Source organism: Vulpes vulpes, chromosome 11 (genome assembly GCF_048418805.1).
Source record: "Vulpes vulpes isolate BD-2025 chromosome 11, VulVul3, whole genome shotgun sequence".
NCBI lineage: Eukaryota > Metazoa > Chordata > Mammalia > Carnivora > Canidae > Vulpes > Vulpes vulpes.
Window position 1 is genome coordinate 48,740,976 of NC_132790.1, and position 16,219 is coordinate 48,757,194.

A 16,219-nucleotide genomic window follows, 5' to 3' on the forward strand; every position below is an offset into this window, starting at 1 on the left:
TAATCTTCTTCCTATTACAACCATAGGTTCCTAGTTACTATCATATCTTGATTTCTCACATATCTTGGTTCACCTATTTCTACTTTTTGTTGTTTGATAGAAATATAAATATGTATGTGTGTGTGTATACACATATATTTATGCAGATTTTTGGCACAAGAAAAAATGAAAGAGATTGTGTTTGTGTGTGTGTGTGTGTGTGTGTGTGTAGGTCTTGGCATTTAGACTAATGTTAATTTTGGGATTTATTTGTTTTAGAAGTCCCTACTATAAAGTTGCATTCTCATCTTTCTAAAATAATTTGAGGGCTGGAATATTTTTAAATTAAGGGTTCTTTTTAAAATTTAGATCAGCAGTTACTTATTAAGAAATCTATGCTTAATTGTATTAATAAGAAAATATATATTTCTCAAAAATATATTTCTGCAGGTGATCAATTTTATTTGCCCTTCATAGTATCTAATGAGGTCACTCACTTCTCAAAGTCAAGCATGCCATCCTCTAAGCAAGCATGCCAAGGAGCAGTACTCAACTTTTGCCTGCTCTAAAGTAATAGTTTTCAATGGTTTTAGTCCCTAGCTAAATCTGACCACTACTTTTTTCATGCCTGTGATAGGTAAAGAAGTCCCTCTAGAGCCACAGCAGCTTCCTTGGAGCAGTGGGTCTTTTGTTTTCATAGTTGTTCTTCATCAAAATAAATTTCAATAGAGATAAACTCTAATGAAGAAATATCTGTTAGAAGGAAAAAATTAGTTTGAGGTTTGGACTCTGTGATAAAGTTAATGCAATTCATAGTATTTAAAAATTACTTAAGATTCCTTTATATACAACCATAATTACAAAAGAAAATTAGTGAACTACTTATTTTTGACAAATAAGATAATGAGTTACATCTGGACCTTCTAGCTGATGAAACATGGAATTAACTTATCAGTATTGCCCATTCAAAAATCAGATTAAGATTGGGTGACTAAGAATGTGACTAAATTATTCATTTTGAAGAAAGTATGAAAATAGCCATAAGAAGTAGATAATTTCACTAGCAGATCCCTTTTCTGTTCAAATTGCTTTTGATTTGGAAATCTGACTTTATCATTATTATTGAATTATTAACTGACTTGGTATTTTATTGTGTCTATTTAAGAATAACCAATCACCTATAATCATAGAATTAATTGGTCATTGTTTACTTAATTCAAACATGCTTTTTAACTATTCTTTCAGTGGATATATTTCTATCTGTGGATATATTTTCCATTGATTGATTGTTTGATTAAATTTGTCAACAAGATAGGCTTCTTTGGTACCTTTAACTATTTAATTAAATTCTAGGTTGCCATTCTTCTACAAGGAAAGGCAGTCTAACAGGGTTCTCTCCCTGAATAAATATGGTATCCTCCACTATTTTTAGTTATGGGATGTTTCACTGAAGCTGAATGTTTTCTTTGAAACTAACTTGTCTCCATACTTCCAGAAAAACAGATCCTTATAAAAAGATACCTCCAAGACTTTTAAAATAATTATTTTAGTATACAATCTCAACTGTCTTTAACCTCCCTGATATTGCATTTGAAATCAAATCTCAATTTTATTTTAACAAATTTGTTTTTAATTTATCTCATACTGAATGTCATTTAGTCAAAAATATTAATACCTTCAACATATACATTTTATAATTGTTTTATAGTGCATACAAGTAGCAAGGAACTTAGACTTTATAAATGTTTTTATTTTCAAAAAGATTTAAGATTTAAGGATGGGGAGAGGATATAGGGTGAGGGACAAAGCCTTTAAAACCTATAGTTATTGATAAGAAGATATAAATGCATGTATCTTTGGGAGGAAGAATTTTTTATTTCATATTTTCTTTTTTAATGTAAAGCCTGAAATAATTACTTCACATTTAAAACAGAAATTAACTGTACCAATTTTTATCATACCTGACAATTTGAACTCCTTTTTCATTCATTCAATATAAATTTGTTGAACACTTTCCAGGTAGTATTCCAGGCATTTAAGATATATGAGTAAACAAATCAAAATAAAAATCTCTACCCCTCTGGAGATTATGTTCCACGGTGAGGACAAACAATAAACAGATAACATAATAAACAAACAAATTATATAGTATCTTAGAAGTTACTGAATGAAAGATTAAAGAAATACTGTAAGGAGATTCAAAAGTATTATGGTAGGGGCAGTGTATTAGTCTGCTCAGACTGCCATTACAAAATACTATAAATTTGGTGGCTTAAATAAGAGAAATTCTTCTCACAGTTCTAAAGGCTGGGATTCTAAGATCTAGGTGACAGCCAATTTGATTTAATTTCTGGTGAGAACTCTTCTCCTGGCTTGTAGCAGCAGCCTTCTCACTATGTCCTCACATGGGAGAAATAACAAGTGAATGCTCTGGTATCCTTTCCTATAAGAATATTAATTCTATCATAGAAGAGCCCCACCCCTATTACCTCATTAAATGTTAATTACTTCCTATTTTCAACATAGTTTGAACTAACGCATTAAAAGATAAAACATAACATCAATCTTCCAATGTCTCTCCATTTCTCTCAGGATGAAAGCCCAAGTCCTATATGACTTATCCTATCAATCTCTATCCAAACTCATCTTCTACCATTCTAACTAATGCTTACTTTGCTCCTGATTCACTGATCTTCTAATGCTCCTACATATAATGTTTCTAATTTGCACTAGTTGTTCCTCTTATCTGGCATGGTTCCTCTTATTGGCATAACTAAATACACATCTCCTTTAAAACCCCACTCAAATGAGCCTCCTTAATGAGACTTATCCTGACCATTTTATTTAAAATTGCAACCTGCCTGATATGGACTGAATTGTGCCCCCCTCCAGAGTTTATATGATGAAGCCCTAACTCCTAGTGTGAATATTTGGAGATGGGCCCCCTAAGGACAACAGATAGGCAATAGCATATATGAAGATAGAGTTTAAGAGAGAGGTTTAGAATAGAGTTGTAAATTGGAATGTTACTGGAATAAATTTCACTTAAAATCATAAAACTGGGGGATCCCTGGGTGGCGCAGCAGTTTGGCGCCTGCCTTTGGCCCAGGGCGTGATCCTGGAGACCCGGGATCGAATCCCACGTCGGGCTTCCGGTGCATGGAGCCTGCTCCTCCCTCTGCCTGTGTCTCTGCCTCTCTCTCTCTCTCTCTGTGACTATCATAAATAAATAAAAAAAAATCATAAAACTGCATGTCATCTCCAAGGATATGAACACAAAATAGAGAAGAGTATGAAAATTGAGCCCTAGAGCATTTCAATAGTAAGAAATTGTGGAGAAGAGGAAAAAAAGCAAAGGATACAGTGGAAAACTAGTCATTCAGTTAAAAAAGAAAACCAAGATAATGTAATATCCTGGAAGAAAAAAGAAAAAAAAATCATCATGGAAAAAGAAGTAATTAACTATGCCAAATGCTACTGACATATGGAGTATAATGAGGATTAAGAATTAATCCTTGATCTTAGCAACATAGAGATCATTGGTTACTTTGACAATAGTAGTTTTAGTAAAATAATAACTAAGCTTTCACAAGAATGAGTTCAAAACAGAACAGGAAGTCATTCACCAGGATGAAGTGGAGTTTATTCTAGGGAAGCAAAGTAGTTCATATTTGCAAATCAAGCACTATGATATATCTATCATTAACAAGTGAAAGTATAAAAATCCTATTATCTCAATAGATGCAGAAAAAGCATTTGACAAAGTATAACATCCATTTGTGATAAAAACACAGCAAAGTAGGTATAGAAAGAATACATCTCAAAATAATAAAGCCCATGTATGAAAAACTCACAGCTAACATCATACTTAGTGATGAAAACTCAGAGTCTCTCATCTAAGATCACGAACAAGACAAAGATGTCCACTTTCACCACTTTTATTTATCATAATACTGGAATTCCTAGCCATAGCAATCAGACAAGAAAAATTAATAACAGGCAATCAAATTGTTAAGAAAGAAGTAAAACTCACTATTTGCAGATGACATGATACTATATAGAAAAAAACCCAAAGGACTCTATAAAAATAAATTTAGAACTCAAATTAATTCAGTGACGTCACGAGATACAAAATTAATATACAGAAATCTGTTGCATTTCTGTATTATAGTAATGAAGTAGCAGAAAAAGAAATTAAGAAAACAGTTCCATTTATAGTTACACCAAAAATAATAAAACACCTAGGAATAAGGTTATCCAAGGAGGTGAAAGACCTATACTTTGAAAACTATAAAACACTGATGAAAGAAATTAAAATCAACACAAATAAATGAAAAGATATTTCATGCTCATGGACTGGAATAACAAATATTGTTCAAATATCCATAGTATCCAAAGCAATCCACAGATTATCCACAGTAATCCTTATCAAAATACCTGTAGCATTTTTCACAGAAATATAACAAATAATACTAAGTTTTTAAGTATTGAGAAAAGATCCTGAAAATCCCAAAATAATCTTGAGGAAAAAGAACAAAGCTGGAAATATCACATTCCCAGATTTCAAGATACACTACATAGCTATAGTAATAAAAACAGTATGGTACTGGCACATAAATAAACACATAGATCAATCAAACAGAATACAAAGGCCCCATATAAACCCACACATATGTAGTCAATTAATCTACAACAAAAGAGGCAAGAACATATATATATATATGTGTATATATATATATATATATATATATATATATATATATATAATGGGGAAAAGACAGTCTCTTCAATAAGTGGTGCCAGAAAACTAGGCAGCTACATGCAAAAGAATAAAACTGGACCACTTTCTTACATCATACACAAAAATAAACTCAAAATGGATTAAAGACCTAAATGTGAGACCTGAAGCCATAAAATTCCTAAAAGAAAACATAAGGAGCAATTAATTCCTTTGACATCAGCCACAGCAACATTTTTCTAAATATGTTTCCTAAGACAAGAGAAACAATAGCAAAATTAAACTGTTGGGATTAGACCAAAATAAAAGGCTTTTTCACAGTGAAGGAAACATTAACAAAATAAAACAAAATAAAAAACAACCTACTAAGTTGTAGAGGATATTTGTAAATGATATATCTGGAAAGCAGTCAATATACAAAATATATAAAGAACTCAACACCAAAAAACAAAAAAACAAAAACAAAAACAAAAAAAAACAACACACACACACACACACACACACACACAAACAAATAAAAAAAATGTAAATAAAAAACTAAAAAAATTCTGATTTAAAATTGGACAGAGGAAGGGAGGGGCAAGACGGCTGAAGAGTAGGGTCCCCAAGTCCCCTGTCCCCACCGAATTACCTAGATAACCTTCAAATCACCCTGAAAATCTACGAATTCGGCCTGAGATTTAAAGAGAGACCAGCTGGAACGCTACAGTGAGAAGAGTTCGCGCTTCTATCAAGGTAGGAAGACGGGGGAAAAGAAATAAAGACACAAAAGGCCTCCAAGGGGGAGGGGCCCCGCGAGGAGCCGGGCTGAGGCCGGGGCGAGTGTCCCCAGGACAGGAGAGCCCCGTCCCCAAGGAGCAGGAGCTGGACCAACCTTCCCGGGGGGAAAGGCCTCCCGGGGAATTGGAGCAGGACCCAGGAGGGCGGGGATGCCCTCGGGCTCCCGGGGACACTAACAGGCACCTGCGCCCCGGGAGAGCCCCTGAGCTCCCTAAGGGCTGCAGCGCACAAGGCGGGGCGGGAGCAGCTCGGAGGGGCTCGGGCGGCGGCTCCGCGGAGGGGTTGTGGGGCGGGAGCACGAGTCCAACAGCGCAGGCCCCGGAGCACAGGGCGCCGGGACACAGCCCAGGATCCGGCCTCCCCCAGGACAGGCAGAGGCCGGGAGGGCCCAGGACAGCGAGGATGCTCCTGCCCCATCTGAGCAGATCAGCGGCCCTGCCCGGAGCCTCCAGGCCCTGCAGACGGAGAGCCCTGGAGCTACTGCGGCAGCTGACTCCAGGGCTGCAGAGCTGGCCCCGCCACTGGAACTGTTCCTCCTGGGGCCTCACGGGGTCAACAGCCCCCACTGAGCCCTGCACCAGGCAGGAACAGAGCAGCTCCCCCAGGTGCACACACCTGAGAATCAGCACAGCAGGCCCCTCCCCCAGAAGACCAGCTGGACGGACCAGTTCGAGGGGAAGTCAAGGGACTTAAAAGTACACAGAATCAGAAGATACTCCCCCCTGGTTTTTGTTGTTGTTGTTGTTGTTGTTTAATTTTTTATTTCTATTTGATTCCCCTACCCTTTTTTTCTTTCTCTTTTTCGTATCTTTTTTTTTTTTCTTTTTTCTTCCTTTTTTCTTTTTCACTTTTCTTTCCTTCTTTCTCTCTCTTTTTCTCCTTTTCCCAATACAACTTGTTTTTGGCCCGTCTGCACTGAGCAAAATGACTAGAAGGAAAACCTCACCTCAAAAGAAAGAATAAGAAACAGTCCTCTCTCCCACAGAGTTACAAAATCTGGATTAAAATTCAATGTCAGAAAGCCAATTCAGAAGCACTATTATAAATCTACTGGTGGCTCTAGAAAAAAGCATAAAAGACTCAAGAGACTTCATGACTGCAGAATTTAGATCCAATCAGAAATTAAAAATCAATCGAATGAGATGCAGTCCAAACTAGAAGTCCTAACGACGAGCGTTAATGAGGTGGAAGAACAACTGAGTGACACAGAACACAAGTTGATGGCAAAGAGGTAAACTGAGAAAAAAAGAGACAAACAATTAAAAGATCATGAATAGATTAAAGGAAATAAGTCACAGCCTGACAAAGAAAAACCTACGTTTAATTGGGGTTCCCAAGGGCGCCAAAAGGGACAGAGGGCCAGAATATGTATTTGAACAAATCATAGCTGAAAACTTTCCTAATCTTGGAAGGCAAACAGGCATTCAGATGCAGGAAATAGAGAGATCCCCCCCACCAAATCAATAAAAACCACTAAATACCTTGACACTTAATAGTGAGGCTTGCAAATTCCAAAGATAAAGAGAAGATCCTTAAAGCAGCAAGAGACAAGAAATCCCTAACTTTTATATGGAGGAATATTAGGGGAACAGCAGACCTCTCCACAGAGACCTGGCAGGCCAGAAAGGGTTGGCAGGATATATTCAGGGTCCTAAATGAGAAGAACATGCAACCAAGAATACTTTATCCAGCAAGGCTCTCATTCAGAATGGAAGGAGAGATAAAGAGCTTCCAAGACAGGCAGGAACTGAAAGAATATGTGACCTCCAAACCAGCTCTGCAAGAAATTTTAAGGGGGACTCTCAAAATTCCCCTTTAAGAAGAAGTCCAGTGGAACAATCCACAAAAACAGGGACTGAATAGATACCATGATGACACTAAACTCATATCTTTTGATAGTAACTCTGAACGTGAACGGGCTTAATGACCCCATCAAAAGACGCAGGGTTTCAGACTGGATAAAAAGCAGGACCCATCTATTTGCTGTCTACAAGAGACTCATCTTAGACAGAAGGACACCTACAGCCTGAAAATAAAAGGTTGGAGAACCATTCACCATTCAAGTGGTCCTCAAAAGAAAGCAGGGGTAGCCATCCTTATATCAGATAAACTAAAATTTACCCCGAAGACTGTAGTGAGAGATGAAGAGGGACACTATATCATACTTAAAGGATCTATCCAACAAGAAGACTTAACAATCCTCAATATATATGCCCCGAATGTGGGCACCGCCAAATACATCAATCAATTAATAACCAAAGTTAAGACATACTTAGATAATAATACACTTATACTTGGTGACTTCAATCTAGCACTTTCTACACTCGATAGGTCTTCTAAGCACAACGTCTCCAATGAAATGAGAGCTTTAAATGATACACTGGCCCAGATGGATTTCACAGATATTTACAGAACTTTACATCCAACCTCAACTGAATACACATTCTTCTCAAGTGCACATGGAACTTTCTCCAGAATAGACCACATACCAGGTCACGAATAAGGTCTTATCTGATACCAAATATTGGGATCGTCCCCTGCATATTCTCAGACCATAATGCCTTGAAATTAAAACTAAATCACAAGAAGTTTGGAAGGACTTCAGACACATGGAGGTTAAGGACCATCCTGCTAAAAGATGAAAGGATCAACCAGGAAATTAAGGAAGAATTAAAAAGATTCATGGAAACTAATGAGAATGAAGATACAACTGTTCAAAACCTTTGAGATGCAGCAAAAGCAGTCCTGAGGGGGAAATACATCGCAATACAAGCATCCATTCAAAAACTGGAAAGAACTCAAATACAAAACCTAACTTTACACCTAAAGCAGCTGGAGAAAAAACAACAAATAGATCCTACACCCAGTAGAAGAAGAGAGTTAATAAAGATTCGAGCAGAACTCAACGAAATTGTGACCAGAACTGTGGAACAGATCAACAAAACCAGGAGTTGGTTCTTTGAAAGAATTAATAAGATAGATAAAGCATTAGCCAGCATTATTAAAAAGAAGAGAGAAAAGACTCAAATTAATAAAACCATGAATGAGAAAGGAGAGATCACTACCAACACCAAGGAAATACAAACGATTTTAAAAGCATATTATGAACAGCTCTACGCCAATAAATTAGGCAATCTAGAAGAAATGGACGCATTTCTGGAAAGCCACAAACTACCAAAACTGGAGCTGGAAGAAATAGAGAACTTGAACAGGCAGTCATCAAAAACCTTCCAAGACACAAAAGTCCAGGGCCAGATGGCTTCCCAGGGGAATTCTATCTAATGTTTAAAGAAGAAACCATACCTATTCTACTATAGCTGTTTGGAAAGATAGAAAGAGATGGAGTACTTCCAAATTCGTTCCATGAGGCCAGCATCACCTTAATTCCAAAACCAGACAAAGTCCCCACCAAAAAAGGAGAATTACAGACCAATATCCCTGATGAACAAGGATGCAAAAATTCTCAACAAGATACTAGCCAATGGGATCCAACAGTACAATAAGAAAATTATTCACCATAACCAAGTAGGATTTATTCCCGGGACGCAAGGCTGGTTCAACACTCATAAAACAATCAATGTGATTCATCATATCAGCAAGAGAAAAACCAAGAACCATATAATCCTTTCATCAGATGCAAAGAAAGCATTTGACAAAATACAGCATCCATTCCTGGTAAAAACACTTCAGAGTGTTGGGATAGAGGGAACTTTCCTCGACATCTTAAAAGCCATCTATGAAAAGCTCACAGCAAATATCATTCTCAATGGGGAAGTACTGGGAGCCTTTCCCCTAAGGTCAGGAACAAGACAGGGATGTCCACTCTCACCACTGCTATTCAGCATAGTACTGGAAGTCCTCGCTTCAGCAACCAGGCAACAAAAAGACATTAAAGGCATTCAAATTGGCAAAGAAGAAGTCAAACTCTCCCTTTTCGCCGATGACATGATACTCTACATAGAAAACCCAAAAGCCTCCACCCCAAGATTGCTAGAACTCATACAGCAATTTGGCAGTGTGGCAAGATACAAAATAAATGCCCAGAAATTGGTGGCATTTCTCTACACTAACAATGAGACTGAAGAAATAGAAATTAAGGAGTCAATCCTATTTACAATTGCACCCAAAAGCATAAGATACCTAGGAATACACCTCACCAAAGAGGTAAAGGATCTATACCCTAAAAACTACAGAACACTTTTGAAAGAAATTGAGGAAGACACAAAGAGATGGAAAAATATTCCATGCTCATGGATTGGCAGAATTAATATTGTAAAAATGTCAGTTACCCGGGCAATTTACACGTTTAATGCAATCCCTATCAAAATACTATGGACTTTCTCCAGAGAGTTAGAACAAATTATTTTAAGATTTGTGTGGAATCAGAGAAGACACCGAATAGCCAGGGGAATATTAAAAAGATATCCATATCTGGGGGCATCACAATGCCAGATTTCAGGTTGTACTACAAAACTGTGGTCATCAGGACAGTGTGGTTCTGGCACAAAAACAGACACATAGATCAATGGAACAGAATAGAGAACCCAGAAGTGGACTGTCAACTTCAAGTTCAACTGATATTCGACAAAGGAGGAAAGACTATCCATTGGAAGAAAGACAGTCTCTTCAATAAATGGTGCTGAGAAAATTGGACATCCACATGCAGAAGAATGAAACTAGACCACTCTCTTTCACCATACACAAAGATAAACTCAAAATGGATGAAAGATCTAAATGTGAGGCAAGATTCCATCAAAATCCTGGAGAACACAGGCTGTTGAACACCCTTTTTGAACTCGGCCACAGTAACTTCTTGCAAGATACATCCACGAAGGCAAATGAAACAAAAGCAAAAATGAACTATTGGGACTTCATCAAGATAAGAAGCTTTTGCACAGCAAAGGATACAGTCAACAAAACTAAAAGACAACCTACAAATGGGGGAAGATATTTGCAAATGACGTATCAGATAAAGAGCTAGTTTCCAAGATCTAGAAAGAACTTATTAAACTCAAAACCAAAGAAACAAACAATCCAATCATTAAATGGGCAAAAGACATGAAGAGAAATCTCACAGAGGAAGACATAGACATGGCCAACACACACATGAGAAAATGCTCTGCATCACTTGCCATCAGGGAAATACAAATCAAACCACAATGAGAAACCACCTCACGCCAGTGAGAATGGGGAAAATTAACAAGGCAGGAAACAACAAATGTTGGAGAGGATGCGGAGAAAAGGGAACCCTCTTACACTGTTGGTGGGAATGTGAACTGGTGCAGCCACTCTGGAAAACTGTGTGGAGGTTCCTCAAAGAGTTAAAAATAGACCTGCCCTACGACCCAGCAATTGCACTGCTGGGGATTTACCCCAAAGATACAGATGCAATCAAACGCCGGGACACCTGCACCCTGATGTTTCTAGCAGCAATGTCTACAATAGCCAAACTGTGGAAGGAGCCTCGGTGTCCATCGAAAGATGAATGGATAAAGAAGATGTGGTCTATGTATACAACGGGATATTCCTCAGCCATTAGAAACGACAAATACCCACCATTTGCTTCGACGTGGTTGGAACTGGAGGGTATTATGCTGAGTGAAATAAGTCAATCAGAGAAGGACAAACATTATATGTTCTCATTCATTTGGGGAATATAAATAATAGTGAAAGGGAATAGAGGGGACGGGAGAAGAAATGGGTAGGAAATAGCAGAAAGGGGGACAGGACATGGAAGACTCCTAACTCTGGGAAACGAACTAGGGGTGGTGGAAGGGGATGAGGGCGGGGGTTGGGCGTGACTGGGTGGCGGGCACTGAGGGGGGCACTTGACGAGATGAGCCCTGGGTGTTATTCTGTTTGTTGGCAAATTCAACACCAAAAAGAAAAAATTATTATTAAAAAAAATAAAAATGAATAAATTGACAGAAGACTTGAATAGACATTTTTCCAAAGAAGACATCCAAAGGGTCAACAGACATATAAAAAGATTCTCAATATCACTAATCATCAGGGAAATACAAATCAAAACCATGATGAAATATATACTGAACGGTTAGTATCAAGAAGACAAAGCAATAACAAGTTCTGGCAATGATGTAGAGGAAGAGGAAGCTTCATGCATTGTTGGTAGGAATGCAAATTGATGCAGTCATTGTGGAGAACAGTATGAAGGTTCCTCAAAAAAATTAAAAATAGAATTCCATATGAATGAGTAATTCCACTACTTGCTATCTCCCCAAAGTAAAAGAAAACATATTTTGAAAAGATAGATTTACCCCTGTATTCATTGCTGCTTTATTTATAGTAGTCAAGATAGGGAAGGAGTGCAAGTGTCCATTGATAGAAGAGTGGAGAAAAGAAGATATGCTACATATATACAATGGAATTAAAAAGCCATAAGAAAAAATGAGAAATTGTTATTTGCAACAACATGGATAGACCTAGAGATTATAATGCTAAGTGAAGTATATTAGTCACAGAAAGACAAATACCATGATTTCACTTATATGTGGAATTTAAGAAACAAAACAAACATAAAAAAAGAGACAAACAAACAAACAAACAAAAAAACCAGACTCTTAAATACCGAGAACAAACTGGTGGTTGCTAGAAGGGAAGTAGGTAGGGCGAAGGGTAAAAAGATCAAGGAAATCAAGAGTACACTTATCCTGATGAGCACTGAGTAATGAATAAAATTTTGAATCATTATTTGTACAACTGAAACTAATATATCACAGTATATTAATTCAATTTAAAAAAAGGAAAAAGGAGAGAAGGACAATATAGATAACTATTTTAAGAAGTTTTGCTGAAAAAAGAAGTGATGAGATCATATTTTGATGTAAGCAATGTTAAAATTTGCTTAATTTGCATTTGGGAAGTTCTCCCTTTTCTCTATTATCACCCCTGTAACAAATGTTCTTGCAGAAATATTTCCTAGACAGCAGAGATGAATGAACAGGAAAATAAGTCCCAAATAGAGCATGTATACTATGTAAAAAAGCATTTCACTCTGTGACAATTGTATTGACAACTTTATGCTTTAATAAAATCAAAATATAGTACAAAAGTTACTCCAAGAAGAGCTTTTGCTTAGATCCCACGAACTGGAGGTTTTTAATTAAAGAGGTATATTCTTAATCTGCTGCTTTGAACTGCCAAGTGGCTAAGCATGTTTGCCAGAACTGCAAGAGGCAGACTGCTCAAGAAAATTCAGAACTATTTGCTCAAATAGCACTAGTTGCCTTATTTGAGACTAAGGGATCGACAAAATGATTTTTAGTATACATAATGGCAAGTTATGTTATAGCAATGTATGTATAAAGATGAGACAAAAGATTTCTAATTAGCTAAAACAATCTTTGACGTGTGCAAGTGCTTACTCCCTGAAGATTAGTTTTCACTTTACTAATGAGCCCAGAGGTGACACCATGTCCATATGTAATAAGGAATTATGCATCAGTCTGCTGATTCTGGTAGTACCCATGATATCCTGGATTGCCATTTATAACTATTTCTGGGTCTTCCTAATGCCACAAAATCTCTTTCCTCTCTGTAGTCCCAGAAATTATAACAGGGGACCTAGAGTCAGCCATGGCAGTGGACCTTAACCCCTGGGTGGAATATGAATTTAGAGTGGTGGCCACCAATCCAATTGGGACTGGAGATCCAAGCACCCCATCTCGAATGATCCGCACAAATGAAGCAGGTAAGAAATTTTGGAGAGTCTGAATTCTGATTCAGTTTGGCAGGCCTCTAACTACTTTGAAAATAAGTTGAATTAGCCATGGTTGCTTGCTTTATTTTGTATAATTTTTCCTGATTCATTTACCTAAGACATCATGAAATTATTTCCTTTAAATAATTCTTCCATTTTGTTTTCAGATCTTTTTCCTCTTGTTTCCACAAAAGCATCTAGATGCTTCAATTTCCTCCCAACCCTAGCATTCATCTTCAGGTTACCATGAAATTGAACCAGTTAGTTTCTTTTTCTAATTATATACTCATTCGATATAGTAACTCCATAAAATTCAGCTAGACCCACCCTCTTTTTCTCCAGTGTTACAAATTAGCTGTAACTGCAGTGTACTTCCTTAGTACCCTTTATGTTGCCCTTCACCAACGGACCTAGCATAAATTATACTCTGCAGAGGCAAACATTATCTTAACTTGCCTAGTGCTTGATATCTATGAGTACAATAAATATTCATATGCTCCCTGACTTGGAAAACACAGCATCCTTCTGGTCTTTTGGAAGGAAGTATCTTGAAAATATTTCTAGTAGTCACATAGGGGAATTAGCAGCTTTATTTAAAAACAAATTTTAAAATATCTTGCCCGGCATCTGGAAAGAGGAAAAATAAATTTAAAATTTTAGTAAAATTTTGACTATTTTGAACAAAGTTTTATTGAGATTCATCTCTCATGTCTCTGTAAAATTGTATGTTAAAAAGTGTGTAGTAGGTCACTAGCTTAGTCGAACATAAATGTCAATACTATTGATGAAAACAATCTGAAAACAGAGGAAAGGGAGTAGATTGCAAATACAGGGAGGGAAAAAACAAATTTTAACATTTTTACACTCAATGATAACATCCGAATCTCAATAATCTTAGAGTATAAGTGCACTGAGAATAAGGATTTGTGTCTAATTTTTTAGTGTTCTATCATCAGCATCTAGAACGGTGTCTGGCACTGGTACTGTGTATGTTTTTGTAGAAAGATTAAAGGGGAATATTTATTTTATTTCCTTCATATGCTCCTATCCACACTAGTACCTAGGTAAGAATTACATATACATAGAAGACTAACTGTCTGTTGGACCAAAAAATGTTATTTGTGACTTTTTATAAATTGAACAAAGCTTATAATAATTAAAATAAATTACAAAAGAGTCCTTTCTCTAAAACACACCAGGTCTGACTCTTTAAAAAAGAGAGAAAAAAAAAAACAAATGGTTAATTAATTGCACTAAGTAGGAATAACTGTACAAAAAATGTTCAAATTATTTCTATATAAAAATTAAGCAAGCAAGAAAATAAAAAGATAAAGTAGCCTAAATATGTTGGAAAAGATTCATTCACAGAAAATCCAACTTTTCTGCTTTTGTGGTTTGTCTAGTACAAGTTGTTTTTTCTACTTTTTCAATAGTGTGAATTTTAAATTGAACATTAATTACCTGGTTAGATTTTCATGCATTCATAAATCAGTCATGCTTTCATTGTGTACAGGTATTCACTAATTAAGAGTATAACAGGTGAGTTATTCCTCATTTCATGTACTCACTTTGCATATATTGACATGACTGCCAGAAATAGTACTTATGCTCACATATTTTCTAAAAAGAACTGCTTTATTTTGCATATTACTAATTGTGTTTAAACAAAGGCAAAGATTACTGCCTAATACAGAGGCTCTCTATAAATATTCATTTGAAAATAAATAATCCGTTTGGGATGAATAATCCTTTTAGACTTTTTAGAGTATGAATCCCCTTGCACTATTAAAAAAGATTATAGCAAAAGCACTGTTACTTTTCATGCTAAGTTGCATTCAGACGATACATTCTGAAAGACTCGTCCCCTCATCTCATCTCTTCCAGCAGTTACCTCAATCATATAGTTCCTGCCTCTCCATTTTATTATGAGTTCTATATACATGGCATACTTTAGTCCATTAAAATCTCATGGAAGAGAAAAGAAATAGCATGAAAAATGCACGAAATACTCCTCTTTAAAAGTTAATGAGGAAGGCTTGTAGTGCCTACGTTATGTTTCTTGTGTTTTGGTACCATACAGGGCTAGAGCTACTAATAGCATTGAAGCAAGTGTTGACATTTGTGCCTGTTTTATCAGGCAGCACAGATTAAAAGGGACACAAATATCCAGAGATGTCCTCTCAAATTGCAAACTCTGCCTCTTTAAGTACATGTCCTGTATTTTAAAAGATGATGCTATTCTAATTGACCAAGTAATCTCTGAAAATCAACAGAGATACTAAGAGAAAAGGTGTCACATTCAAGGTACTGAGTTGAAAATTTTATGTTCTTTTAAAATTCTCCTATTTACCAGAATATTCTAAATTTCAAGACAGGTTTAGTAAAGCATTTTTACTTTGGAATTCTTTCTTTCCCACACACCAGACAAGGTTAATTTTTCTTTGCAATTTCCTCTAGGATATATCTTGAAATTTACTCAAAGGTACATTTTGAATTTGACAGTCCTCAAAATACCCCTAGCAGTCAGTAAATATAAGAAACATTGGTTCAGTCTTATTTCTTATTAGTAGAATATCAAAATAATAATATACATATATGTTTTACTTTAGCATACATCCATATTTACTTATTTATAGTACAATTCTCTTACAAGCTTTAATTAGATGATAGACATAGATAGATGATAGATAAATGTAACCTTCTGTTTAATTTTGGAAATATGTTGCCATCGTCAAACCAGTATATGGTTTTGGGTTGTGTAATAGCAATGCTTTCTCCCTTATTTAAAATGAGGACACTCGGGACTCCTAGTTGGCTCAGCAGTTGAACCCTGCCTTCAGCTCAGGGTGTGATCCCGAAGTCCCAAGATAGAGTCCCAAATAAGGCTCCTTATAGGGAGCCTGCATCTCCCTCTGCCTGTGTCTCTGCCTCTCTCTCTATGTTTCTCATGAATAAATAAAATCTTTAAAAAATAAAATAAAATAAAATAAAATAAAATAAAA

The 16,219-nt window shown here is 36.4% G+C and overlaps 1 protein-coding gene across 5 annotated transcripts in view; it reads left to right on the plus strand.

The window, feature by feature from the left end:
• Positions 1 to 16,219, plus strand: part of CNTN5 (contactin 5) — a 1,288,935-nt gene that overhangs the window by 1,207,817 nt on the left and 64,899 nt on the right. For all 5 annotated transcript variants that reach the window (XM_072726266.1, XM_072726270.1, XM_072726267.1 and 2 more), the window contains one exon: positions 13,059 to 13,208. In XM_072726266.1, coding sequence (XP_072582367.1) covers positions 13,059 to 13,208 — 150 coding nt within the window. The remainder of the gene's footprint in view (positions 1 to 13,058; positions 13,209 to 16,219) is intronic.